Source organism: Apium graveolens, chromosome 2, assembly GCF_009905375.1.
Source record: "Apium graveolens cultivar Ventura chromosome 2, ASM990537v1, whole genome shotgun sequence".
Lineage (NCBI taxonomy): Eukaryota > Viridiplantae > Streptophyta > Magnoliopsida > Apiales > Apiaceae > Apium > Apium graveolens.
This window is the reverse complement of record NC_133648.1, coordinates 276,170,762-276,197,581: the sequence shown is the minus strand read 5'-3', so window position 1 is coordinate 276,197,581 and position 26,820 is coordinate 276,170,762. Positions and strand designations below refer to the sequence as shown.

Below are 26,820 nucleotides of genomic sequence, written 5' to 3'. Positions count from 1 at the left end.
TATCGAGATGTCACCTTATGAGATCCTTGAGGGAAGACAATGTCGATCTCCCTTATGTTAGGATGAAGTTGTAGAACGCAAGATGCTCGGACCCGCAGTAGTCCAAAGGACCAAGGATATAATAGATCTAATCAGAGGACGACTGGTAGTAGCCCAAGATGGACATAAGAAGTATGTTGATTTGACATGAAAGAACAAAGAATAGGAAGTAGGGGACCTAGTGTTGTTAAAGGTATCCCCTTGGAAACCCTTGGAAAGGATTGATGAGATTCGGAAAGAAAGGAAAGTTAAGTCCCCAATTTGTCGGACCCTTGGATATATTAAGAAGTATTGGGAAGTTACCATATGAGCTAGCCTTACCCCAGAACATGTAGCAAGTCATAACGTGTTTCACGTATCAATGTTAAGAAAGTGTAATTCAGATGCTAGACAAATAGGGGCATATGAGCGCATAGACATGCAACCAGACGTAACCTATATGGAGCAACCAGGAAGGGTATAGATTAAGAAGGAACGAGTGCTTAGGAGAAGGGTTATCAAACTAGTAAGAGTTTGATGGTAGAACCACAATGTGGGAGAATTGACTTGAGAGTTAGAAAGTGAAATACTAAGAAGGTATCCCTATTCATTTCTATCTGATTCCGGGACGGAATCCTTTTAAGGAGGGGAGACTGTAATAACCCCAATTTTTGGGAAATTTTTGAAACCCTTATGAATAGTGTTTTTGCTGAATGAGAAAACTTTTCATGCCACACTATGTAGGGGTTCTGATATGGATATTCTGAGATTTTATTAGTACTTTATATGGGATATAAGTGTATGTAAAGATCGTCAGAATCCAAATCCGAACACTTTGATTTTTCCCGGAAATCCACTAGATACGGAAAGAATTGAGAAAAAGGTAACAGGATAAAAAGGATTTAAATTAAAGGATTATAAGAGAGGATCATAAAAAGGAATATAATGTATTGAGAAAGGTTAAGGGAACCTAAATAATAAGATCCCGGGTATGATCCCTCAAACGATAAACGAGAACGAAAGTTAAGCGAACCGTATAACAGATCAGCGGTCATTAGGCAAACAATTAGGAAGTTAATCAAAGGGGTTAGAGAGAGTGATGTCACCCAACCAATGAGAAGAGGACAAGGAGGGAAGGATGACATCACCACATGACATAGGCATGACATGGGAAGGAAGGAGGTGTGGTTGAATGAGAACCACACAAATTCAAGGGCAACAAGGTAATTGACTAAATCAAACACAAAACCAATCAACCAAGCCAAGCAAATCACTTTCATCAAAATCAAAAAAAAAACCAAGGCATTGTTCTTCATTCTCTCGGCCCTTTTCTTAAAAAATGAAAGTCCAAGCTCCTCCACTTACTATTTAGCAAGGTAATTATCTAAGCTTCCCCATGGATAGTTACATACTTCCTATAAGTTTAAGCTTCTAATTCCAAGCCAATCTTTTTCTATAAATCATGGAAGAAGATGGTGAATAGTGTTTTTCAAGAAATAAAATTTGTGTTCTTGAAGTTTTGTTTAGATTAAGCTTGGATAAGGACTTTAAGGGTGATTCCAAGCCATTCTCTTGATTCTCCACTCTTTAAGGAAGGTATACCATCTCCAAACCCTAGATTCCTATGTATTATAAGATGATTTTGATTAGTAGGGTGATATTGTAGCTTTTTGTTGTGATTAGAGTTTGGGATTTGAAATGGTAGTGAAATGGAATGGTAAATGTTGTTGTTTTGATTAAAAGAACTTAAGTATGGTTAAAGTTAAGCTTAGGCATAAGTATGAATGTTAAAATTGAATTGGTTGGGGTTGTTATGATGTGGTAAGGATGGATGTTGGTTGTATGTTGGATTTGAGGTTGGTTTGTGGTTGGTTTTGAATGGTTTAAAATTGGGAAATCGCGTAAACATAGCCGTCGTAACGTCCGATTTTCTTTGGACTGTTTTTGTGCATAACATTAGGACCCGAGAACCCCCTGCTAGATTATGACACTGCCATGTTTAGATAGCTCATGTTACGAGCTTCGTTTTGATATGTAGGTCGTTCGATTCCGATGCACGGTTTAGGAGAAATGACCGTTTCAAGTAACGGCGTTTCGCGAACGAAACTTTTCCCCTCGCCTTACTTTGAAACATAGGTTAAAGACGAAAAAGGGTTAATTAATGTATGAAACATTTATGGTAAGTGTGTTAGGCAGTTGGTAAGACACTCGCAAAGGAATCGTCTTAAAACTCGTAAAGGTTAAATTATTAAAAATGATGGAGCCGAGGATACTCGAGTGACTTAAGCGAATCAGTAAGCGCAAAACAAGCGTTAGAGTCTAAGTTAGTTAAAGTATAGATTTACAAGTGACTTTGGTTTAATTCCAACTTGCTTGTTGTTTATAGGTTACCAGACTCGTCCCGAGCCTTTTATCACCCCAAGTCGCTCAGGCAAGTTTTCTACCCGTTATAACTGTTGTGGTGATGAGTATATGTATTTGCATTATCTTGTGATAGATGCATGTTGGTTAATTAGCAAATGTTGCAATATATTGAAGCATGCTGCTATGGTATATATATATGCATGCCTGTTTCGCATTCTTTCCATATATATATCTGTTGATTCAGTTGATAATACCTATGCTAGAGGATAGCGGTAATTTGCATATACCCTTAGTACAGGGACCCAAAGGTGAAAATATTTTCTAAAACCGGGAGTCGAGGATCCCGAGTAGATTTTTGTATATATGGATATATATATATATACTTATATATATATATATATGGTCATAGTTTTCAAAACTATTAATCGAATAAGGTTTATTCGATGACTTTAACTTTATTTTATTATTGAATATTATTTCGAATATTATTCGAAGGCGTATGACTCCTTTATAATTAATGAATATTATTTTGAATATTCATTCGAGGACTTATGACTCCTTTTATTTTATTATTTGAATATTATTTGAATATTCATTCGAGGGCTTATGACTCTTTTATATTATTTATTGAATATTATTTGAATATTCATTCGAGGGTTTATGACTCTTTTATATTATTTATTGAATATTATTTGAATATTCATTCGAGGGCTTATGACTCAGTTTATATTATTTAATGAATATTATTTGAATATTCATTTGAGGATCTATGACTCCTTGCTGAGATATATTCTTTATTTTATTAAAGAATAAGGTGTCAATAATCAAACTTATTTTCGATTATTCAAATAAAGATAGTACTTTCATATAAGTATATCTTTGGTTATTTAATACTCGTTTCAAGTATAAGTTTTAATACTTCTACTTCAATTATTTTTATAAAGATTATTCTTTATGGGAATATTATTTAAATAATAATATTCAGTCATTTTCTAAATATTCTGGGGACTGATTTACTTCATTAAATCAGCTTTACTCCAAACACTCTATAAGGTGTTTTCGAGTCTTCAAAATGATTTTTAAAAGTTAGAGCGGATCCCAAAACTCATTTTTATATTTAAGATCTTCCTTTTTAAGGGGATTTAAATACTCGCTCAAAACCTGAGGGATCCGGCTCTGTGATGTATTTTATATTCGCAACACGGTTGCAGTTTTGGTAAATGAATTGATTACTTACCCAACGTTCGGGAAGTAAGTCTATCTATTGAGTCGGCATAAGCAACATGGGCTCAGTGGGCGTCCATGATAGTGTAAGTGGCTCAGTGGGAGTCCATCAAATGCATAAGTGGCTGAGTGGCAGTCCAGCATAAGGTCCTATTGAGACCAGGGTGATGACCAGTGGGGAATTCGTCCATCTACTAGTAGAAAAGGTTACTTATTGGTATCTTTGCCCGATCAGCGAGATACCTGGTTTATGCCAAAATTCTTTTCCTTTCCAAATTTATTGGATATTGCAACTCTGTTCATACTTTACATGACAGAGGTTTTCAGGAAATGTATAAAGAAGATGTATATGTGGATATATATATATATATCAGAACTTAATGAAGTATATCCTAACTTCATTTCCTTTAATAATATTTCAAAGATTGAATCTATTCAAGTCTTATCTTGTGGTCTCATCAGTGGGATGAACTTTTGAAATTAATTATAACTTGAACGGTGGTAGTTCAAGTAGTATTTGGAAAAGATATAAGTATATTGGAGTATCTTGTAACTTCATCTTTTAAACTTATATCTAGTTAATAATTGTCTTATGAATGACAAAGATTTTCAGAAAAATGTTGAGACAAGGTTAGATATATTAGATCACCTTGCAACGATACTTTTTATACAGTTATAAACTGGAACTTTGTGTATATTATGCATGGAAGAGGACTTCCAAGTTTTTGAAAAGTATATATGTATATATATACTGACTATTTTGCGACTTCATTGCATTAAAATATCAAACTTGGTTCATTTCTTTTGACCGAGACTTTCATGAGTACTATGAGAAGGCTCATATATTGTTAATCATTATACATATTATTTTGGTGGGCTTGCTGCTCACCCTTGCTTTCTTCTTTCATCACACAACATCAGATTGATAAGATGAACAGGACCAAACTCCCAATTCGCAAGCGGATAGGAAACGTTCTGCAGCTTTCTGGAAGCGTTGAGGCAGCTGTAGCTGAGGTAGAAATTACCAATAGGCTAAGTTTTCAACTAATAATGTACCAGACTTATGTATCCTTATCAATTGTAATAATGGCAAAGAAATGTAAATCTATTCAGAAACCTTTTCAAGGTGTATTGACATATAATTGTGGAATAAAATGACTTGTGATTATTTTTGGATATTCATCTCTGAGACTATAACTTGTGGTGTGTGTGTTTATTGTGGGGTCACAGTACAGAGTAGTTGATTGTGTATTAAGATTGGGTGTTATTAAGGGAAATGGAACTCGTGACTGAAATTACACCTAGAGGGGGGGTGAATAGGTGATTATGGCTAACTAGGATTACTTTTAAATTTTACCCGATAATAGCTTACTGAGATTTTACCAACTGAACTATAATCTGACAATGATAGTAAGCTGAGATGACTAAATGCAATGCAGAAAATAATGTGCAGGAAAGTAAATAGAACACACAAGAATTTTAGCCAGGTTCGACCCCTAAGCCCCTATGGTCTACGTCCTGGTCCCTTACCAACTTGGTAAGAGAATATATTATTGATCAATGAAGGTTACAACTACAAGATACAACAATATATCTCTCTTTATCCCAGCTGCTGATAATGGCTTGCTGAAACCCTGTTTAAGAACCTGCTCTCTAAGTACTATACTACCCCGTAGTACAAACTCCTCTAGTAAGTACCACTAAACCCTTGTTTCCCTAGCCAACTTATCCAGCAACTAATCAATACAATTTGAACAATACAAATCAATGATAAAGATTACAACTCAAACTATAAACTCTCTCTAAGATAAAACACGTGTATATATTTAGAGCTCGAGAGTATTTTGAAATCAATAAAGATCAGGAGTTGTATGTGTTCTTGCTTGCAAAATCGTTCTCATAAAAACTGCAAGAAACCATATATAAATAACCACATATTAACATTTGAAACATTCTCAACAACTTACAACGGCTAGAATCCAATTCTACCGTTTAAGATCGTTAGGATGGTTTCCAACGTTCATGTGTACGTTAGATAGAAGAGAAAGAAAGATGTTCAACGTACAGAAAATATCTCTTCAATTTTGTAGAGTATAAAATGTTTTAATCAGTAGATAGAAGATAGAGTTTGAAAGAAAAACAAACTCCTATTCTTTAGGAAATCAATTTGAATGAGTAAAAACGTTTTATAAATGAGCTCTCTATATATCATGCACGTATATTATATTAGAGAAGTCCTTACAACTGATATATTTGAAGATACTATAAAATCTCCATGAAATTCGACTTCCTTGTTGAATCTGGACTGTGCATCTTGGCTTGCTGTTATTCTGACAATCGTGATCATAGATTGCTGAAATAGATTACTGTCTTATGATAGCTTGCTGTCATGATACTTAAACAGCACTGATATCAAGCTGTTATATCCTGCAAACATTCTCAAATAACAACATGATGGCTTGCTGTGTTGTGATCATCAAAACTAAGGAGTTACAATCTCCCCCTTTTTGATGATTACACACATTTAGGAGAATTATAAAAACTCCCCCTAAATCTATGCATATCTCAAAATTGTATAACCTGTTACTGCAATTAAAATATAAATGACACACATGCATATCCAAAATAACCAACATAGCAGCATTATATTATTACATCAATTCTTAAAAACTAAAAGACAATTATGTCTTAAATAACAGCCAACATAAACCAAGTAGCATCATAAACCAAGTCTTAAACTAAAACATCCATCAACAAGTTTTACCACACCAAATAAACAGATAAAAATCAAATCAAGTACCAGATGCAACAAGTCTTAAAAACCACAGATACTTCAACAAAAAGTAAATCAAGTTCAGAAACTAAATCAAGTTCTTCAGAGACTAAGTACTTAAAAGAAATTAAATTCTCCTAAGTTCTCCCCCTTATATCATCAAAAACAGATAGTGACATATAAAACAAAATTAATCACAAAAATATCATTTAAACAACCAATCATAGTAAGCTAACATGAAAAATGATAGTAGGCCAACATTACCAAATTTCCAAAGATAGCTTGCCATTATACACTGCACATGCCAAGTTCCCTTCGAATGGTAGAAAATCTTGTTTCGCCAAGGGGTTTTGTAAAGATATCTGCCAATTGATATTCAGTAGGTACAAAAACTAATTCAATCTTACCTTTGGCAGCATTATCTCTCAAGAAATGATGACGAACATCAATATGCTTGGTTCTTGAGTGATTAACCGGATTCTTTGATATGTTGATGGTGCTAGTGTTGTCACAATAGATTTGAACTTTGCCACACTTGATTCCAAAATCTCGTAGAGTCTGAATCATCCACAAAATTTGAGAGCAACAGCTACCAGCTGCCAAATACTCACCTTCTGCTGTGGATAATGCAACTGAAGTTTGTTTCTTACTTTGCCAAGATACGAGACTTTGTCATAAATATGTACAAATACCACTTGTGCTCTTTCTATCAGTTTGACAACCTGCATAGTCAGCATCACTATACCCCAAAGATCAAATGTGCTTGTAATAGGATAAAATAACCCAAGATTAATAGTCCCACTTAAATATCTAAATATTCTTTTAACTGCATTCAAGTGTGATTCCTTAGGCTTAGCTTGAAAACGAGCACATACACAAACACTATACATAATATCTGGCCGAGAAGCAGTAAGATATAAAAGACTACCAATCATACCTCTATACTTCTTGATATCAACGTCTTTACCTTTTTCATCCGATGTCAGCTTGCTATTTTGATTCATTGGAGTAGATTTCGGCTTGACATTGTCAAAACCAAATCTGGTCAGCAAATTCTTGACATTTTTTGATTGATGCACATAAATTCCATCTTTAGATTGTTTAATTTGGAGCCCCAAGAAATAATTGAGCTCACCCATCATGCTCATGTCAAATTCACTGCTCATACACTTAGAAAACCACTCACATATAGAATCATTAGTGGATCCAAAGATTATATCATCTACATATATCTGGACAATCAAAATATCATTACCATTTTGCTTAGTAAATAAAGTAGGATCAATTTTACCTCGAATGAAGCCATTTTTGATCAAAAACTTACTAAGCCTCTTGTACCAAGCCCTTGGTGCTTGCTTTAAGCCATATAATGCCTTCTTGAGCTTGTAAACATAGTCCGGATGTTGTTCATGTTCAAAACCAGGGGGTTGCTTAACATAAACTTCCTCTTCCAGAAATCCATTAAGAAAAGCACTTTTGACGTCCATTTGATGTAGCTTGATCTTCTTGAAGCATGCATAAGCAAGAAGCATCCTAATTGATTCCAATCTAGCTACTGGAGCATAAGTTTGATCAAAGTCAATGCCTTCTTGTTGATTGTACCCTTGTGCCACGAGTTTTGCTTTGTTTCGAGTAACAGTACCAAATTCATCCACTTTATTCTTGAAAATCCATTTTGTACCAATGATTGAAGCATCCTTTAGTGGCTTGACCAGTTCCCAAACATCACATCGTTCGAATTGATTGAGTTCTTCTTGCATAGCCGTGATCCAATTTTCATCTTCAAGTGCTTCTTTGACATTTTTGGGTTCCTCTTGAGCTAAAAATGCAGCATAAGCACAAAAATTTGCAGTGCCTTTTCTTGTCTTGAGACCATCAGAAATATCATCAATAACCTGTTCTGGAGGGTGATTCTTCACTGTCCGTGTAGCTTTTGGCAATGAATGCTTTGCAATATCTTCATGTGAAGTCTTCCTTATCTTAGATGGAGGAGCTAAGTCTTCACCATCATAGATTGGCATTTTATCCTTTGCTCTATTTCCTCTAGGACCATCAAGAGTCATCTTTGCCATCTTTACAATTGCATCATCAACTGGAGTAGAAGGTTCTGCTTGCTGATTTCCTGAGGCAGTTTCAATTTCAGCTTGCTGTTTTCCAGAATCAGTCTCTGTTTCAGCTTGCTATTTTGGAGTAGCCTTCTCTGTTTCAGCTTGCTGTTGTCCAGCTTCACCTGCATCATCTTCCTCGTCTCTTGGAAGATCATTGTTAGGTTCTTGAAAAGTAACATCTATAGATTCCTCAACAATATGCTTAGACAAATTATAAACTCTATAGGTTTTACTATTCATAGAATAACCAAGAAAAATAGCTTCATAAGATTTAGCATCAAATTTACCATCATTACCAATTGTCTTGAGCACAAAACACTTTGAGCCAAAGATTCTGAAGTAACTGATGTTGGGCCTCTTTTTCTTGAGCAATTCATATGGAGTCTTGTCCAAAATAGGTCTTATCAATACTCTATTCAGAACATAGCATGCTGTGTTGACTGCTTCTGCCCAAAAACTTCTAGGTAACTTGCTTTCTTGCAGCAAAGTCCTTGTTGTCTCTTGCAGTGACCTATTCTTGCGTTCCACCACACCATTTTTTTGTGGAGTCCTTAGAGCCGAGAATTCATGTGATATTCCTCTTTCTTCATAATAAGTAACAAAGTCTTTTTGGAATTCACCACCTCGATCACTCCTTATTCCTACAAGCTTTGTATTGAGCTTATTCTCAAGTAATTTAATTAGTTTCTCAAACTCATTAAAAGCAGTATCTTTAGTTCTAAGAAACAATACCCATGTAAAACGAGAATAATCATCAACAATTACAAAACCATATTGCTTACCTCCTATACTTTTATAAGCTTCTGGACCAAATAAGTCTAAATGTAAAAGTTCTAAGGGTTTAGAAGTAGATACCATTTTCTTTGCTTTGTGAGTACTTCTAATTTGCTTGCCTAATTGGCATGCCGAACACACCTCAGTCTTGACATACTTGATTTTGGGTAAATCTCTGACTAGCTTCTTCTTTGAAAGCTTGTTAAGCAAGTCCATGTGAGCATGACCCAATCTTCTATGCCAAACATAAGGATCAGTGTCTATTGCAGCAAGACAGCAAGCTATTTTCTGCAACTCAAAGTCCAAAATATATATATTTCCTTCCCTTCTAGCAACTAGGGGGACTTTGTTAGTACCAATATTAATAATACACTTATCAAAACCAAAGTTAACAGTATGACCATTATCATATAACTGACTTATGCTAAGTAGATTATATTTAAGGCCTTTAACATATTGAACTTTATCAATTGAAATGTGTTTATTACCTATTTTACCTTTACCAAGAATTTGAAGAGTTTTGCTATCACCAATAGTCACTCTTCCACCCTTTTTCATCTGAAGACTCAAGAATTGTGCTTTGTCTCCACTCATATGTCTAGTACATCCGCTATCTAAAATCCATTGAGTTGATTTGACTCGAGCGGCAAGACACATCTACAAAACAAATAAAACAACTCAACCTTTTGGTACCCAAAGTTTGTTGGGTCCGACATGGTTAGCAGATAAAACATATAATACATGTAAATCAGATTTCTTTATCCATTTTTGGATAAATCTAGGTGATTTAACTCTGCCAGCCTGATGATGGTAAGCTGTCTTTGTTCTGCCATTCTGATCATAGTAAGCTGTTTTCTGTTTGTTTCCTCCATGGTATGATTTTTGTCCATTCTGAACTTTGCAATGCTTTTCAAGATGCCCTTTCTTTCCACATCTGTTGCATATCTTCCAAGGCATAGCATAATCATAGGGAATGCCATGTTTTCCTTCATATCTTAGAGCTTTGTCCTTCTTGTTTGCATTCATTCCAATTCCTTCTCTGACCAATGGAATATTTGTGTTGTTCATCATAGATTTGAGACTTTCTTCTCCTTGAACAAACGATCCCATGCCCTTTTTCAGATCCTCCACTTCCTTTGTGAGCAGATCAATCTTTTTAGCTTGCTGACTTATGATTTCAGCTTGCTGAGATGGTTCTTCTGCTTGATTTGAAGGTGTTGCATCTATTGATTCTCTGATTTTGAACAGCTCCAAACATTCATCCCTTGCTTCAATCTCCTTCTTTAACTATGTGATCTCCATTAATTGATTCTTGTTTCTTTTGAGGAGAATTTTGTTGAAGTTTTCCACATGACTAACTTTAGCTTGAAGACCCTTGATTTCAGCCTCTTTGTCAGCTTGTGTAGGTACCTTCTTGTCAATCCAAGTATCTACTTTGCTCATCAAATCTTGAACCATAGTCTTGAGATAATTATTCTTCTCTTTTAGCTTGCTATTTTCAGCTTTAAGAGAATAATATTCACCCATAGATACATTCTTACATTTCTGCATGGTTAGTGGTTCCAAAACAATATTTTCAGAAGATAAATTATATTTACAAGAGTTTACCTCACTCTGATCTTCTTCTGAATCACTTTCTAGGTATCCACTTTCTGAATTTCCTCGAACAGAATCATCATCAAGTCCAACTAGGGCAAGATTGACCATGTCTCCACTTGAATCATCACTGGAAACCGAGTCATCATCACTCCAAGTCATTAGAGCTTTAGCTTTCTTCTTATCCTTGAAGACAGTTTGCTGTTTTGACTTCAATTTGTAGCAGTCCCGCTTATAATGGCCTGGCTTTCCACATTCAAAGCATGCCTGATCTTTAGAATCCTTGTTGGGCTTCTTGTTGTTGGAAAATCTGCCTTTATCTCTTTTCTGCTTGTTCTTCTTCTCGATCATCTTTCTGATCTTTCTGGATATTAAAGCTAGTTCTTCGTCTGACTCATCTTCGGATTCCAGTAAGCTATCATTAGTGTGAAGAGCTAATTGCTTCATTTGAGCAACTGGAGCTTGCATAGAACTTGATTGGCTTTCCTTGATTTTGCTTTCAAATTGTTCCAATTCTGCAAAAACAGCCAATTGATCCATAGTATCTATAGTTGGAGAGGATTCTAGAGCTGTTACCTTTGGTTCATAGATAAATGGCACAGCACTAAGTATCTTCAAGTTGATTTCCTCTTGTAGGATATGTTTGCCAAGCTGCTTTAAGGCATTCAGATTTATCTGGAATCTAGCTTGACTTTCTCGAATAGTTTCTCCGTCTTGAAGCTTGAAATTTCCAAACTCATTCATTAGTTTACTCAATTTCACCTTTCTTAAACTCTTGGATCCTTCATGATACAATTCCAGAGTATCCCATATCTCTTTAGCTGATTTGCATGAAGAGACTTTATCACATTCACTAGGACATAACCCATTCATGAGAGAATTCCTAGCCTTTCCATTGAAGCTGTATTTGATTAGTTCAGCCTCTGTGAGATCATCAACGTCTCTCACTTTGCCTTCTTTGTCCTTGAACTCAAAAGGACCCTTCTGAACAACTCTCAAAGCTAGTGGCTCCCTGGATAGATACACTTCCATGCGACCTTTCCACCAGTTATAGTTTTCTGTACCAAGCAAGAGAGGTGCTCGGTAATCTGAGGTTCCTTCGGGATATTTGTCAGCCATTTCGATCGAATACTATTCCTGTTACAGAAAGATTAGTATACCAAAGCTCTGATACCAACTGAAATTACACCTAGAGGGGGGGTGAATAGGTGATTATGGCTAACTAGGATTACTTTTAAATTTTACCCGATAATAGCTTACTGAGATTTTACCAACTGAACTATAATCTGACAATGATAGTAAGCTGAGATGACTAAATGCAATGCAGAAAATAATGTGCAGGAAAGTAAATAGAACATACAAGAATTTTAGCCAGGTTCGACCCCTAAGCCCCTATGGTCTACGTCCTGGTCCCTTACCAACTTGGTAAGAGAATATATTATTGATCAATGAAGGTTACAACTACAAGATACAACAATATATCTCCCTTTATCCCAGCTGCTGATAATGGCTTGCTGAAACCCTGTTTAAGAACCTGCTCTCTAAGTACTATACTACCCCGTAGTACAAACTCCTCTAGCAAGTACCACTAAACCCTTGTTTCCCTAGCCAACTTATCCAGCAACTAATCAATACAATTTGAACAATACAAATCAATGATAAAGATTACAACTCAAACTATAAACTCTCTCTAAGATAAAACACGTGTATATATTTAGAGCTCGAGAGTATTTTAAAATCAATAAAGATCAGGAGTTGTATGTGTTCTTGCTTGCAAAATCGTTCTCATAAAAACTGCAAGAAACCATATATAAATAACCACACATTAACATTTGAAACATTCTCAACAACTTACAACGGCTAGAATCCAATTCTACCGTTTAAGATCGTTAGGATGGTTTCCAACGTTCATGTGTACGTTAGATAGAAGAGAAAGAAAGATGTTCAACGTACAGAAAATATCTCTTCAATTTTGTAGAGTATAAAACGTTTTAATCAGTAGATAGAAGATAGAGTTTGAAAGAAAAATAAACTCCTATTCTTTAGGAAATCAATTTGAATGAGTAAAAACGTTTTATAAATGAGCTCTCTATATATCATGCACGTATATTATATTAGAGAAGTCCTTACAACTGATATATTTGAAGATCCTATAAAATCTCCATGAAATTCGACTTCCTTGTTGAATCTGGACTGTGCATCTTGGCTTGCTGTTATTCTGACAATCGTGATCATAGCTTGCTGAAATAGATTACTGTCTTATGATAGCTTGCTGTCATGATACTTAAACAGCACTGATATCAAGCTGTTATATCCTGCAAACATTCTCAAATAACAACATGATGGCTTGCTGTGTTGTGATCATCAAAACTAAGGAGTTACAGTGACAACCCGGATCCCCGACCCCGGATTTGGGGGTGTTACAAATAATCTGTTTATGAATAATCTACTGGAGCTTGTACCTTCAGTTTGGTTTTATTGGATGAAGAATAACTATTCCATTATTACAAGAAAAACTCACATATTTTATCATTAAATTAATATCATTATTTAACATTTTTAATTTTGAAAAATACAATGATACAAAATTGATTAAATACAATGTCACGTGTCACACATTTGTTTATTAAATGAATGGACCCTATGAATTAAATTATGGGTACTTATACTTCCACACCCCAAATTGATTGTTGCACACCAGATTATTTTATTTGACGGTATCCTTTGATAAAGTACGGAAAAGAGAGATAAGATAGTGTTTTATTATAATATAACTTGTTCTCAATTACAATAGAAAAGGAGCTCATATAGCCAACAACCAAATATAATAAAGGAAATTATTTTAATAAGGAAATTATTATAATAATGAAATTATTTAATAGTATAATATTATTATATATGTTAATATCCTCTCTCAAACTCACGATGTTGAATCGGGAGTTTTCCAAACCAAGAGAGCATCCAAACAAATCCAAACACAGAGTTATAAATCCAAACAAATCAAAAACTTCCAAACGAATACATATACACATTGGCCCGCGAAGGGCCAATGTGTTAGAGTACCAAATAAACTAAACCAATCTCTCAAAGGGCCAATGTACCTAGAGCACCAAATAAAATAAACAATTTTTCGTAGGGCCAATGTGCCTAGAGTACCAAATATATTAAATCAATGTGTCTAGAGCACCAAATAACCTATATCAATCTCGCGAAGGGCCAATGTGCCTAGAGGAAGATAAAATAAAATAAAAAGCGGAGAAATATAGAGACGTGCCTAGGGCTACTCCATCATCAACACGACAAAAGGAAAGGAAGATGAGAGGAACGAAAAAAAAAATTATTATCAAGGAGCCAATATCATCAAACCGATACCGAGAGTGTATTAGCGTTCTAACCAAAACCAGCAAAAACATTGTATGAGAGACCAAAACAAGCAGAGTGCCCACCAAAACCAACAGGAATAAAAAACTTCAACCAAAATCAAGTACCACGAGAAATCCAACAAAATCGAAGAAAAAAATAATGGTCATGATTAAAACTCAAAATCATCCAAGAAAAAGAAAAAAAATAACTGATTTGAATAAGAAGAAGACAAGAAGAAATAATAATCATAACACACGTTTTAAACCGAACATGTATAATCCAACTCGTAACACATAATCAACCTATCCCAGATCGAATCATAACTCTTGATACCATGATAAAGTACGGAGAAGAGAAAAGGGACTTATGTAGTCAACAATCAAATATAATAAAAGAAAATATTCTTATAAGAAAACTATTATAATAATGAAATTATTTAATAGTATAATACCATTATATATGTTAACATCCTTAATTTTACATATTAGTTTATCAAATTTTCTTGCACCAAATTTAATTTCAATTTTTACTAAACTAATTAAATTACAATAAATTATTGATTTAGTTTTTTGACATGATATTCAACTAATTTTTTAATAAGAACACGTACTATGTTATAGTTCGGGAAGTTGAACTTAATTAAATTAATCATTAATTTGATCATTAGTATCAACATAAATGTGTTAAAGTAAAAATAGGGCATCCTGTTTTTTTACATATTTCACGGATATCATATTACATTTTTTAAACATATTATACTGTATTGGTGTGCAAAAAGACAAAATTATGTAAGTATATCTATTGAACTGTATTTATGGATAAAATATTAAATATTCGTAGCTACGATATAAATACAAGTTTACAAATTCTTGTGAGGGATACTGGTGAACTGGTGATGCCGTAGTATGACAGAGAAACACTGTCCAAGTATGGCACACTCTTGCTCTTGCCCTAGTGCTCAGAGAAAAGAAAATTAATAGTTTAATATATATAGTTAAATTTCTTAAAAGAAGAGAAAAATAAATTGATTTTTTTAAAAAAAAAATTATGTGAGTTTTCTTCTGAATCATCCCACTTCAAGAAATGAAAATTTAAAAAAATCTTTATTTCGATCTTTTCTGTTCCCTTTTAGAAAAAGTGGAAGATTAATACTAAGTTGAAAAGAATAGATAAATTAAATCTTGGTTCTCTTGTCTCCAAATTCTTTCTATGTTGAGGCACAACGATAAAATACGTACCTATAGACCTGGCAACTTGTGCGGGCTGGGCAGTCCGGGCCGGCCGCACACGGATTGGACACTAGTAACCTTAACACTGAACCGGGCCGTTAAATTACGAATTAGGCTCGGGCCGGGTTTGAACCGGAAAATAATAGCTCGTAACCGGCACGAGAATAATCACGATTACGAGTTGATCGGGCCGTGTACGAGCTGTGCGGGCCGAATTGTGCAAAAGCAGCATGAGGCTCCTAATTCCTAAATACTAAATACTAATATATATATGTAAAACCGTAGTTAGTGTAGGAGATAGGGGTAGATAGTATATTAATAATAATTTTAGGCTTCCAGCAGAACGTGGTAGAACTTCCAGGGGTTGGCGCGTGCACGAACCCGCGGGCTGTGCGTGCTGCGCGACTCGCGCGGCTCGTTGGTTCGTGCGGGCCAGGCCGGTCCCGGTTCCATAATTATGTAGTCGTATTCGATCCGTTGATTTAGACGAATTGTGCGGGTTTGAAACGGCCCGAACCGGGCCGAATAAATTCAGTTTTCCGTACGAGCCGGTCCCGAGCGGGCGGCTCAAATCCGCCCAGGTGGCCAGCTCTACGTACCTACGTATACGTACATGCATTATACAATACGGGACACTGACGAGTTTCTGTACACAATCGTATAATCCAGAAGAAAACTGGCCAATAATAGTTGTGAGAAGTTCACAGCTGCTGTGTATTTCCCTAAAGATAAATTAAGATAGAAAAAGTTGATTCGTGTTGCATGACCTGGCTCTTCCGGACAACAGTGTTTACTAAGTGAGTGACCTAATTCTTTCAAGAAAAATTCATTTATCTGTTTCTGGGGGTAAATTTTATATTGTTGAATGTCATTCATCAGTCCATTAATTTTTGGTATTTAAATTCACTTTGTGGAACATGAGACCCTTCAACTCCCATGAAAGCATTTCGAGCAGGGGTGTGAAGTGTCAAATTCTATAGTTTTGACAGATCTAAAATAACAGTGGATGGATTTGAAAAGGAGGCGTGAAGGGAGAAAAGAAAAGAAAACCATCATCTCGGGGGTGTAATCTGACATAAAATCACTCGTACAGCTACAAAGATAGATGGATATTAGATATACTTGTCTGTTTTCACTCTCCTCTTCAGTGGCCGGTGCAAGTGGGAATATATGTGTTTTTGTGTTGGTTCCCTTTCCACAGATCTCTGGGTGACACACAGTATATATATATATATATATATATATATATATATATATATATATATATATATATATATTATTTAAAGTTGTTACATATTCTGTTGCCACTACAGTCCTAATTTAAAAGAATAATCTATATTCATGGTGCAAAACTGGAAGATTACTTTACATGTAGTGCTAAATTGGTGTAAATTACTCTTTTCACACCAAAATAGGGAGTTCACAGTTCATTAGCATTCCCTTTTCACTTCTCAGCGCAGCATGCTACTGCACATTCACCTTCAAACTTTTCTATTGTTTACCTATTATAATTTATATATACAGTGTGACATTCAAATATGATATTTTATGCCAAAGAAACAGGGTAATCATTTTTAAATTGTGATTTCAAACGATGACATAGATTCTTAAGGGCTGAGGCAGACAATTTAGTTCACATTTTTTAAATGAAAGATGACATGTAATATCTTTTGGGAGTTGTCCACGTCGTATACTTTTTATATTAAAGCGTGATAAGTCACGCTACTTATGAGCGTGCTTTAACTAATTATTGCTGTTATGCAATTTGCAAACTACTCGCCCACTCCCAAATTAATTGTTATTTAAATTAAATAACAAAATTTAGGCAAAAACATTGTATGTGTTATGTAATTGAAAAAGATTATATTAATGAATTATATATAACCTACTTTAGAATATAATTTTATGCCCCTTAAAATTTGTAAAAAGCCGATTTCATTTTCGATCAAAAACTAAGCAATTAAACAAAGAAAAAATCAAATATACAATTGATTTAAATAAGAAAAGAATAATATTTATTTAAAATATTTCCGTTAAAAAAGCCGTCATATAATAAATTAACATCATTCACAAAATATCTCCAATAAAACAATCCACAACTTAATTCTCTACAAAAACATATATGTACCAAATAAATGTTTGAAATCCAAATATTGTCATACAAACTTTCATCACTACATGTGCCCCATGTTTGTAAATATTTATAATTAGAGTAAGGGCAATACGGATAAACCGTTTAATCGTATCAATTACTCGCACCGCTCACAATCGCATCGCTCTTTGTAAATAATCGTAAAATGTGATCGATACGAATTGAAATTATAGGAACCGTACATCTGATCCGTGAATTGACTGCGAATTTGATTTTTAAATAATTACAAATATCGAACCGCAACCGCAAAGCGTTATATATATGATATAATATAATTTATTTCATATATAATAAATATCATAAAATGCAGAAACGGCCATATATAATAATTAAAATATAAAGAGTTTTGAACTATCAGATATTAGGCTTTTTGTTTAGCTTTTTTTTGTTATATTAGACTAGTCGACTTGTAAACTTTTTATTTTACCGTAGTCATGTCCCACCGGAACTATTTTATGATCGACAGTAACCACTTGTACTCTTGTAGTACATTTTAGTTTTACAAATTTCTAAGATTTGGTAAGTATAATTGTAGTAAACTAAATTTTTTTTTATTTAGACAAGTCAATGATTATACCACAAGTCGATCCGCACCAACCGCAAATTTGAGATTGAAAAAGTCGTAATTAACCGTGACAACAATTACAATTGTGGTTAGGGATTTCTGAAAACCTCTATATTGATTTGGTAAGGTTTTGACATTCCAACCGTACCAAAACTAACTTCGTAAGCCCCTAACTAGAATGATAGTCGATCGTGTATACATGAAAATTTCTTAACCGAAAGCTGTCAACTAATATTCTTTTAAGATGAGTAGGAATGAGCATTTCCCGGTTCGGAACCGATAATCGAACCGAACCGATCAAAAATTGTGGTTCCGGTGGACCGGTTCGGTTCTTAACTAATACGGGTCCGGTTCTATTTCTTGTTTTTCTAGAAATTTCGGTTCTTGGTTCGGTTCGGTTCGGTTCTTAACATATTAGAACCGTAAGAACCGAACCGAACCATATATAAATGAATAAATATAAAAGTATATATAAATATATGCATATATATTACGTATTATGTTCTCTTATTTATAATACTTTAATAAATTTTAAGAAAACTATGATTTTTATTGTATTACTCATTTCTTTAAATAGTTATGGAGTTTTGAATATTTTTATAAATATTTTTCTTCATAAATATTATAAAGTAATCAAATTCAAAATTATTCACCACTAATAAGAATCTTCTTTTACTAAGTTACCCTTAATAAATAATAAAAACTAGTCAAAATTTAAAAAGTTAGAATATAAAATAATATAAAAAGTAAATATATATAAAATAAAATATAAATTCGGTTCTTTCGGTTCGGTTCTTACATATAAACGGGTCTAATTTGGTTTTTAAAATATTCCTATTTCGGTTCTCGGTTCGGTTCTGACGCTCACCCCTAAAGATGAGCAATTCTTTAAAATAGACAACTAAAAAAGAGACGGATATAATACTTATATACTTATCCTCTAATTTCCTATTTTCGGAGATTAGATGAAAATTAGAAATTTTTTGGAGCCGCCCAATCATGAACAAAGGAGATACCTTCTGCTTCCTCTTTTAAACCCCTAATTCTTATCAGGCCGATATGCTCCTTACCTTTTACCACACATAGAAACACCTTTTCTACAATCATGTCTCCCCCCCCCCCTATTTAATTTCACTTTTCCTCAGGCCTCAGCGTCTCGTATGTTATAACCTAATACCTCTGATAAAATGCTTACTTTCATGACTTTGCAGACGGGGTACTAGACTTTTGACGATTATACACTACCCCAAAAAGAGAGGGAAAAATCGAACATATATCACCCATAAACACACACAACCTCAGCCTTCAAAGAAAGTAAATCTTCCAATATTATGACAAATTCTTAATCGAACTAGAATGCCCCGAAACTTGATACACCAAACCACTTAGGAAAAAAACTAAAAAAAAAACGCCACTCACCAGCCACTAGGCAACCAAGCACCAGTAAATCCTAACTAATATGTAGGAAAAAAAACACCACACTTTATTTTTAACTGATTCTCAAATTAACATGTTTATCCAATCAAACAAGGGAGAAGCTCTTTTTAAAGGTGGCTAGCGTATGCTGGTCCCCGGTTCACAAGCTTTTTGAGCTCCTATAAATACCACTGCCCCTCCCCTTAGTAATTGCAATATTCATAAAACCCCTAATATATCATCTAACACTATTCCCCTCCTCCCTCAGCTCCCAGCTCAGCCACTGCAACTGTATTTCACTGCCACTGCTCAACCAAGGTAATTCACATTACGCCATCTTCATCTTAGCAAAACACGTCTATATATGCACATGCACAGTTGTGATCTATCTTTAACATAAATTATATTTTCGTTTAATCTACCCTCTTATGTAATCTGACATGTGTTGTGCGAGAACAAAACAACTTGTTAACAAAACCTTCATAAATACCAATAGATATATCTAAGAAAACTTGACACATTTTTCACCAGTACGCATAACCTTGTGCAGGGACTATTGGTTGTCCTTTCTTCCCGCTACAAATATCAGTAAAGATTATTCACCTGTGAAGATGTCAACTGTTGCATGTGAAAGGAACTTGCCGCTAAAAGTTGAAAAGCAAGGTATAGTTTCCATTCTTGGATCTAACACTCAAGCAGCAAAGCCACCTGCAGCAGCGTCGTTCAGGAGAACTCTTTCTGCAGACATGTCTTCTAAAAAATGGTTGGCTGACAATGGGCTTATTAAACATCCAGTGATGAAAAGGGTTACATCCTCTGCACAGCTTTCATTTATCTCAGCTATTGATCATCATTCTTCTTCATCTGAGGGAGAAGAGGTAGAATTTTATGGTAAAACATCAAACCAGATTCCTAAACAAGATGATGTTTGGAGCTCAATTGTATCACAGAAGAAAACAGAGGAGCTCCCACCTCCATATGTCCATCCTCTTCTAAAGAAATCTTCAAGCTCCTTGTGCTCAAAAAGCCTTGAGATATGCACTGAAAGTCTTGGATCAGAAACTGGCTCTGACAAGGTCACCTTGTGTGAGCCTTTAGAGACTGACTCAGAGGTCAATGCCTATGGCAAGGTTCTAGAACTACTGCAACCACTGGCACAGCAAGAGAAAGAAAGATCACAGGGTCCTTTCTTTGGAAAAACACCTGCAATTGGGAAGTACGGTAACTCTACAGCTTCTAACAAGAAGATGCAGTCTAAATCTTTCCCACCTCCCATCCCTTATCTTGCAGGTAGCAGCGAAAGACCATCTCTTCACATGCATTCTCACCGTGAAAATGGTCGATTGGTCCTTGAAGCTATTTCAGTACCTTCAACTAAAAAACTCCAGGCACATCGCCAAGACGGACGCCTGCGCCTCACACTTATCCAACCTCCTACCACTCAACAGCATGCTCAGCAACCAGACCGAGATAAAGCAGTTATTTTTGACACAGAAGGATATAAAATTGAAGACAACTTTGAGGATGTATTTGATATGCTTGGGCCAGAAGATGATGAAATTGATGTGCGCAGAGATGATGAAACAACAGAAGAAATTGAAGAGGAACTTAATGAATCTCAGGAGACTGTGATGGTACACGCAGTGCCAGAAAAAGTAAGGGGGGTAATTAACATACACAGGTCAGCTTTATTGATGAAGAAGACCATGGGACTGGAAAACCAGATTCCTAAATGGTCTCCTAAGTTCAATCATGGAGCTGTCGAAGTTGAAACGAAGCATGAAGATGAGAAGAAAACAACATTACCACAATCTCTTCCACCAAGACCTCGGACAACAAGATCCATGCCGACCAGACCACCACCAGCTGCCTCATTTAATGCCTATGAGTATTTTTGGCGGCCCAAGCCTGCAACTACAGGCCTTAAGAGCCCACCCATCCATTGTTCAGCCCTAAAAAATAATACTGACAACAACATACTTGCTACCAATAAGCCAAAATCCTATGGGCAACAAGAACTGCTGGTGTTGAGGAATTGCAAGAAAGCAAGGAGATCTCTTCTAAGCTGGGATGCATATTGCATAGCAACAACCTGAATTACCTATCAACCCTAATAACCCCAGGGCCCAGACTGTTAATCCCATTTATCATTATTATTTCCAACATATTCTTGAAATAATTAAGATATTATATAGTTTTAAGAAACCAGTGTGACGCTTGAATAAATCTCCAATGATTGAAGATACATATTTACCTGGCGGATTGAAGAAATTAAAAAGAGTATTGGTTTCTAACTACAATAACTTTCCAAGAGCAGGCAGATCTTCAAGTTGTTGACTCGTGGGATCTCGTCTGTCACTGCCTCATAATGGAATTCACTTTTCCTTTTTCTCCACTTTTTTCATCCCAACCAAATGGAGATGTTCATAGTTTAATTAATTATATTATGTATGTCATACTGATTATAGTTTTAGGAACATCCATAATCCATCCTTGATTTCTTGTCTATCTATTTACGTCTTTAGTGGCAAATCTTGAAATACATAATAGCAACTTTGCATGCAAAGTCAAAGCATCAATGCGCAATAAAAAAACCTAAATGTACTTATAGGAATATTAACAAAGGAAATTCTTTAATCACTATACTTTTAAGTTCTAACTATCAACTATTACCTAGCATAGTCTGTATACAGCTTAGTTTCCCCACCTCAAAATTCATGTATAACCCCACATTTTATAAAATAGAACATCAACACTTAATTGATTAGAGCACGATAGGTATATGATAAGTGACACATCCTTGAGAACTTAAGCCAAACTCCTTGTTCCCGAATGAAAATTTAGGATATTTTACCTTCTTTACCTTCTTTCCTAATCTTCCCAGATATGGAAAGATATTTTGAACACAAATATGCGTAGAATATCTTTAAAAATAGCTTTCTTCTATTTTCTTTCTGAAGAAACCATTCATGAACAAGTCCGCAAAATTAATTCTTCCCCATTCTTCATTTGTCATTAACAAATTTTCAGAACACAATGTAAAGGTTTATACTACTTCAGCATGCTAGGAGCTACGCTTTCTGGACTGCTTGGCCAATCCCGACTACTTATATAAGGAAAAAAATAGTCATGGCAAGGTTTTATTGAATCGTAACTACCCCCATCCCCAATTTCGTACACAGATACATGGAAATATATACAAAGTAAGAAAACCCGCAGACCGCTGTACTTGACCGCATGGTGTTGGATTATCAACTCACAGTAAATGCGGTGGCACCACCAGAACAGGATTGTACAGTAACAACGAGGAATGGAGTCTCAAGCTAGATAATCTAAAATACAAGAGATGTTTATTTCACTAAACAATCAACAATCACTTTCCCGCCGTTGGATCAAGAATAATGAGCCTATCCGCTTTAATTATCAACGATTGGCATTAGGTCATTTTACTGCTCCACCAAAATTATAGAGTATAGTCGGTGGCTCCGCTAAATGTTGTAGCGGAGTGGCTGATTTTTTTTTAATCTTAGATGTCTAAATCTTGATCCAACGGCGAGAAAAGTGATTGTTCGTTAATTAGTCCTGACAATAGACCAGGACCCATAGTATATTAATTTCACATTTTTCATTCTTTCCTCCATTCCATTCATAACAATATGAACTAACGCTGTGCTCCAGAGACTTTTTAGAAGAGAAGAGAAGAGAAGGGATGGAAGGAGAAGAGAAATAGTAGAAGAAAATAAATCAGTCGTGTGCTCCCGAGTTTTTGTAAAAATGAGAGAAAGTGACTATGAAAAAGAAGATAATGTGAGAGGATATTTCCAAATCTTCCCATTTTTGGGAAGAAAGTTTTGGGGGGAAATTATAGGAAATTTTCTCTCCTGATCACTTCTCTTCTCTCGCCAAAAAACTCGGGAGCACGTCTAGGAAGGAAAATTTCAAAATTATTTTTTTCTTCTTTTCTCTTCTCTCCATTTTCAAATTCTGAAGCACAGTGTAAGGCTCAAGCACTCCATTTTGAGAAGGAATGATCCCTCCCTTCCTATATCTATTGTATTCACAATTTCTATCATAACAAAATTGTCCTCGCTCATTTTTTTTCTAAAATCTTCTCTCCAAAATTCATTGTTACCCACAAATTTTACTCATTCCATTCCATTCTCTCCAACCAAACACAACATGGGTGTCTTAGAATATTATACATATTAGTCCGTAACAAAGACAGATGACAATTCTTACATGAGAAAGTAGAAAAATATTAAATATGTATAACTTTCAATCGTAAAAGAAGCAGATAAAATTGAGTTTATTATACTTCAAGCAGATGTACACTGGTTTAAATATAAATACAGGTACAGCAAGTGAAACTTACATTCTCTCTGTTCTCCAATAAAGATGAAGCCAAAGAAAGAGACTGTAACAGTTGCACCTAATTATCAACAGCTCTAAATATAGAGAGCAGTGAAAGAAAGAGGTTGATGATGTCCAAGTACAGAGAAACTGAAGCCCAGACATACTCATCATAAGTATAGCGCTTGATTATGTTATCTGTATCATAGACAATGTATCCGCAAAAAATAACTGATCCTAGACAGCCATAGATCATCTCTGAAATCCCCCCAAGGGGAAAGAACATCTGAAATTAAGAAATAACCAGAATTTAATTGAAGAGATTAGAATCGAAATAAAAGCAAATAGAAAAAAAGACGAAGCGGAGACAGAATAAGCAAGTATACGTACCTGAATAAAGCCAAAAACTATAAGCACGATAATGGAACCAAACAGGAAGGGTCCTAGGAAATTGAAGTCTTGACCCCTCTTTACCGCCCAGAATGTGTACAAAGTAAGACTCACGACAACCACGGCTGTTAAAATAACAGCTTCCAAGATGACCTTTCCTGTATCAGATTCAATTTTAATTTAACTTCCAAGACTAAAGGATTTCTATTACCAGTGAAGCATGACCAAAACTTGAATACTACATAGACAAAGAACTGAACTTGCCACATAGACCACATTAATATATTCAGGAAATGCAATCCAGCCTCTCAGCAAGATATACATATTCTTCGATTGTGGCAAATTTTAGGTAAATCCACAACTTCTTGGGTTGCAGAAATGATAATGTTACACTAGTGATAAGAAGTTCCTGAACCTAGATGCTGGATAAAGAGCGACCACTACAATATTACATAGTGATCCAAAATTCCAGAAATTAGATTCTAGATACAGAGGAAACAGCAACACACTAGTGATATAAAATTCCAAATGTTGCATGCAGAACTAATGTATAATGGGAACTCAATTGCCCTACTAATAGGGACAAGACAACAATGCAATGCACACGGTTAAAGTGATTGCTTTGAAACTCTCGGAAAAGAGAACTTTTGATAACATAAGACTTTCCATGTTAGAATCTCCAATATCTCCTATACCTACATTATAAATCAGATTCGAAAACTGAGGCTCTGGAAGACTAGAACCGACCTGCAAATTAACTTCTAACCAAAATTCAAGGTAATATAATGTTTGCTTACACTTTAATGAACTTTTACACCACTGATTAGAAACCTCCTATTACTGTTGAACATATCAGGTGATGTTAGAGAAAGAGAAAAAACGGATTCAAGAGGTTCATAGCAAGGACAAACTTGACATTACTAAAGTACCAAATAATATTATCCCAAAGCAGTCATAAATCATAAGCACGGAATCACCATTACTAAAACTATTGAATAATCAAATGACTAGAATCGTGAAACAACATCTTAACCACACATAATCTTGTTAATAAGTACCACATATTTCACAACAAAAACAGATATATTTCAAGTGTGAAATGTGCAATTGTAATCTATTTAAATTAATTTCTAAGTAGAACACAAAAACATATTGAAATTTGCTATAATAAAACTAACAAATTAACTCTAACAACATACATATACATTGATTCTGTACATATGCATTAAGTATAAAAAAAAATACCGCTGGTATAAGCACAAGTCAATCCGATGGAAAACGAGAGAGCAAACGTGAATACTCCAAGTAATATCAAATTCACCGGATGTCGCTGATAATAATAACGTAACGGACACAGCACTGCATAAACAGAAAACAAATTTACAAAAGCATCGATAATTATATATTCCACACATTCATACACACACGAGAACAATTGTTAGGCACTTTTCGAGTTTTCGTCAACAAAATAATTGTTTTCAAATGAGCGCTAGCCTATATATACAAGTAAGACGATTATATACAAAAACGTACCGATAAGAGGAGTTATAATGAGAAGTATATATAGAAACAATCCAGCACTAGTAGTGGTGAAGAAAGTAGAAATTGGACGGAAAAAGACGACGACGGCGGCGACGACGACGGTGAGAATCAACTGAATAGCCACGACGGAGTATATTTTACGGATAAAGGCCCACCGGAGCTCCGGCGCCTCCAGCATCATCGGGTAAAGAGGCTCACTTGTCCCCGATTCGATGTCGTTTTTGTTTTGGTGCCACATTTTGTTGATGTTCAGGTAATTACAAATTTACACAGACGAATATACACAGTGAGATTGATCTGGAATTTAAATGTTTGTTACAATTTGAAATTGACTAATCAAAAGAGGGAAGATTTAGGGATTTTAAAGGCGCGTTTGGTTGGCGAATAGAATGAAAGACTTTTAGTTAACTTCACACGTGTGATATTCCCCCTCCGTTCCTAAAAACGTTTCATATCTTGGACACATTTGTCGATTCATATTTTTTATTATTAATATCTTTAATTTTGTATTAAAATTAAATATAAAATTTTTATTATATTAAAGTACTCATAAATACGAATCCAATAAGATCACTCATGACTTCGCTTACCATAAATAGTATAAAAAGTCAAAACAAACAATTTTTTTGGGATGGAGGGAGTATTATAGGTGAGGGGGTATATTGGGTGACTGATACCATTGTTAGATATGAATATAACACAGAGGGGGGTGAATGTGTTTTGACTTAAATGTTTGATTTTTGATCGACTTTGGCTTTAGCAGTTGATTGTTGTCAATGATTTAGTAGAATAAATGTTAAACATAAATAACTATGCAGATATGTAAAACAAAGATCTTCAAAACTCACTTAATTTTATATTAAAAATCAAGCAGTGTTTTGCTACAAAATCTCTAAGTTCTTGTTTTAGAACTTAGCTTCTATCTTGAGAGAGAATACTCGATTTTCTATCTTGAT

At 34.9% G+C, this 26,820-nt stretch overlaps 2 protein-coding genes across 2 annotated transcripts; one reads left to right on the top strand and one right to left on the bottom strand.

Moving 5' to 3' along the window:
- Nucleotides 1-19,358: 19,358 nt before the first annotated feature.
- LOC141708508 (protein FAF-like, chloroplastic) lies at nucleotides 19,359-22,049 on the top strand. The gene is made up of 2 exons (XM_074512169.1): nucleotides 19,359-19,900; nucleotides 20,133-22,049. The coding sequence occupies exon 2, from the start codon at nucleotides 20,194-20,196 to the stop codon at nucleotides 21,676-21,678; it is 1,485 nt and encodes a 494-aa protein (XP_074368270.1). The 5' UTR covers nucleotides 19,359-19,900; nucleotides 20,133-20,193; the 3' UTR covers nucleotides 21,679-22,049.
- A 1,781-nt stretch (nucleotides 22,050-23,830) lies between these two features.
- LOC141708507 (protein LIFEGUARD 2-like) lies at nucleotides 23,831-26,233 on the bottom strand. The gene is made up of 4 exons (XM_074512168.1): nucleotides 25,856-26,233; nucleotides 25,568-25,681; nucleotides 24,323-24,480; nucleotides 23,831-24,218 (listed from the first exon to the last, which is right to left on the bottom strand). Exons 1-4 carry the CDS (start codon nucleotides 26,100-26,102, stop codon nucleotides 24,012-24,014), a joined length of 726 nt encoding a protein of 241 aa, XP_074368269.1. The 5' UTR covers nucleotides 26,103-26,233; the 3' UTR covers nucleotides 23,831-24,011.
- Between the last annotated feature and the right edge of the window lie 587 nt (nucleotides 26,234-26,820).

Coding starts and splice junctions, on each gene's coding strand:
- LOC141708508 (XM_074512169.1), top strand. CDS start 20,194: ATGTCAACTGTTGCATGTGAAAGGAACTTGCCGCTAAAAGTTGAAAAG.
- LOC141708507 (XM_074512168.1), bottom strand. CDS start 26,102: ATGTGGCACCAAAACAAAAACGACATCGAATCGGGGACAAGTGAGCCT. Junction 24,481..25,567: donor GACTTGTGCTTATACCAGCG/GTATTTTTTTTT, acceptor AATCTGATACAG/GAAAGGTCATCTTGGAAGCT. Junction 24,219..24,322: donor TAGTTTTTGGCTTTATTCAG/GTACGTATACTT, acceptor TCTTAATTTCAG/ATGTTCTTTCCCCTTGGGGG.